Here is a 3034-nt window from a genome sequence, read left to right as displayed (position 1 = left end):
TATATATATATATATATATATATATATATATATATATATATATATATATATATATATATATATATATATATATATATATATATATATATATATATATATATATATATATATATATATATATATATATATATATATATATATATATATATATATATACTACACACACACACACACACACACACACACACACACACACACACACACACACATATATATATATATATATATATATATATATATATGACCCTGGCATTTTCGTATATCTGAAGTATTGCATTACATGCCAAGTCACACTCAGTCGTGCGCGGAAGTATCTATATATGAACAAGTACCCTGGTTGCATCATTTTTCACACAAGTGCGTGTCTGTCGCGCACATCACTCCTTGACACTCACTATACACCACTACGCCAGTTACAACCATAGCCAGAATTGTTTAAGTTTAATAACAAACGTTACATACCACCAGTGACAAGTATTCGTTCCTTGTGGATGTTCAGGCGATTCAGCCTGGGTAGCTCAGCATACTCAAAGTCACGACTGGCGAATGGTTTCAATGTACGGAAGGTGTCCATCCAAGACAGACACCACCGTACAAACGAACCCAGAATCAAGCCTAGACTCATGATGAATGAATCGCGCAATGTGTAAACACCCTGCGGGTTCTGTAGTTGAAACTTTAGATATTCTACTGCGCTGTGGCGAGTCTTTATTATTAGAATGCTCACAAGTTATTAACACTTCTTTACAATACGTGTAGTATGTATGGTGGATCCATGTACACATGCAAACATACTTTAACACAAATCCTCAAGTTGGAACGAAGCTCAGACTGCCTTGGGTGTGAAGAAGAGAAACCCTACATGTATCAAACCCAACTCACGATAAGTTATCTTCACGTGATATTTGTTGATATAAATTTCACTTCAGAACTATGTACGTAAATATACTAAATAAACAGATACGTTTAACGTTTTTATCGGCATGCCCCAATGGTTGTCACTATGGGTACATTTTCGGAGCCCTAAAATCCAAAGGTTGGTATTTGGTCACCTAAAGTGTCCTATTAAATTAAATATCAGGTCCGAATTTTCGAGTCGCTTGACAAGTATCGTTTAACGGATTGAGGTGAGTCTCGAATTCTCTCCAGTTCCATAAAATTTGTATTTAGATCTCTTGCTCAGTTTGTAGCTCGATAGACGATACACTCGGGTTGTTTTTTTTGTTTCCTTTTTGCTTTTTCAAAAAAGCTAAGACAAACAAACAACCGCTAAATAGTAAATATTTCCATATATATATATTTAGATTTTATTTTTTTGGCGTTTTCAAATCTAAACGTTTATGCCCTTACACATATTTAGTAGATTAGTAGTAGTACATACATAGATACAACCAATTCTCCAAGGCGCCTAGTTTACGTTCGACATTGCATATTTTCAGTATGTAAAGGACCGTATACTTAACCTCATTACGTTTCCCATTAAAACGCAAAAAAGCGTTTACATTCAAAGTTTATCCTAAATATAGTCCTATGGGTTTACAAATAGGTACATTTTCTGTGGCGGCCTAACTGTCACGAATTGTCCTATTTTTCACTTTGTGTCAGTTGTGAATAGTTTCAAATCGCCTTTTCATTAAAAAAGGTCAATTTCTCAGGTGCAATTTGGAGAATTTTCATCGTCGATTTGCCCCCGATATACTTTTAAAAAACGCAAGCCAAAACTTTTGTGGTTACGTTTAAAGTTTATCGCGTATAGGTAAAACGTATTGAGCTTAACCGTATACAAACTGCTAATCGAAATACATAACGTTAAAAGTTACTGTTTTTTTTTCAAAACAAAAATTGTTCCAGTATTCTATTGGTTTTGAACACTACTACTTGACCCAAGGGCCAAAGTCACAAGTCCCGACAATGACCCATCCCAAGAGCAAAACCGTTTCGGACATTTTATTTCATCTCGACAGTCCACTACATACTCTCCAGTGACCACAACCTACTACTAGTAGTAGTAGGAGAGACTGCTACTATTAGAGTAGAGAGAGTCAGAGAGTTTCATTTAGTAGGCTATGTAGAGGGTCGTGATTTATTATTTTAATTATTTTAATTTTATGAAGTCTTTGAAGAGTAAAAATATATTTATAGAAATAAACTAATAAATAGGAATCATAGGCCATCCATAACGATTCGATTGTAGCCACAGGGATAGAGTCGGTTGCGAAGATGCCATTGGCCGATGATATGCCTGGAGTGTGTTGTGTGTTCACAGTCTTCAGTCTTCACTGTTCACTGTTCACACCTCAAGGCTCATAGTGCCTGTCTGTGGGTGTGTTGGCAATAATGGCATCGTATCGTTATTGACACGCGGATAACAGAACGAACACAAACACTTCAAAGTCTGTATGGTGACGGCTGGTACATCGGTTGGTACTTTCTGAGCACTCTACCACCTCTCTAGTGTGGCCTTAATATAGTGTGTATTGTATGACGCTGATCTGAGAAAAAAAAACATTGTTTGCCATATATATATAAATATATATATAAATATATATATAAATATATATATAAATATATCCCAGAGTAGTTAGAAAGATCCTACGTTACACGATGATGTCTACTTCGAAAGCATTCATTCCCATGAGGACGTTGGTTCTGGGCTTATTTCTGCTGTCGATACCGCTGTGGTTGCTGTACTCAGGTGGGAATTCCACAGAACTGGAAAAGGAAACATTGATAGAGATTGAAAGTAGTAACTTAGTCGTCCAACCTGACGACAATGACAACGATACTACCGAAGTGGCTCAATTGAATGGTAAGACTATCACATGTGTGCATACGTATTAGATTTATGCACCAAAAATGAATAGTAAGCTTGTGCACAGGAAATGAATGATTCGTTTGGAATGGCTGGGATAATGAGCTAAACAAAAAGCAGAAATATGTATATTCATATACGTACACGCAGAAATGTTTTCAAGAATACATACAAACGCGCGCACACGCACACACACACACACACACACATGCGCGCGCGCGC

General features: G+C 36.1%; 1 protein-coding gene across 1 annotated transcript; it reads left to right on the top strand.

The window, feature by feature from the left end:
- Positions 1-2604: 2604 nt before the first annotated feature.
- Positions 2605-2809, top strand: SARC_12222 (hypothetical protein; the record flags this gene model as incomplete). Its single annotated transcript, XM_014293675.1, has 1 exon — positions 2605-2809. A coding segment is annotated over one exon (205 nt), but the record flags the coding sequence as incomplete, so codon positions are not given.
- Positions 2810-3034: the final 225 nt, after the last annotated feature.

The sequence above is a fragment of the Sphaeroforma arctica genome (genome assembly GCF_001186125.1).
Source record: "Sphaeroforma arctica JP610 unplaced genomic scaffold supercont1.2156, whole genome shotgun sequence".
Lineage (NCBI taxonomy): Eukaryota > Ichthyosporea > Ichthyophonida > Sphaeroforma > Sphaeroforma arctica.
The sequence above is the reverse complement of the archived record's forward strand: the minus strand, read 5'-3'. Positions and strand labels throughout refer to the sequence as shown.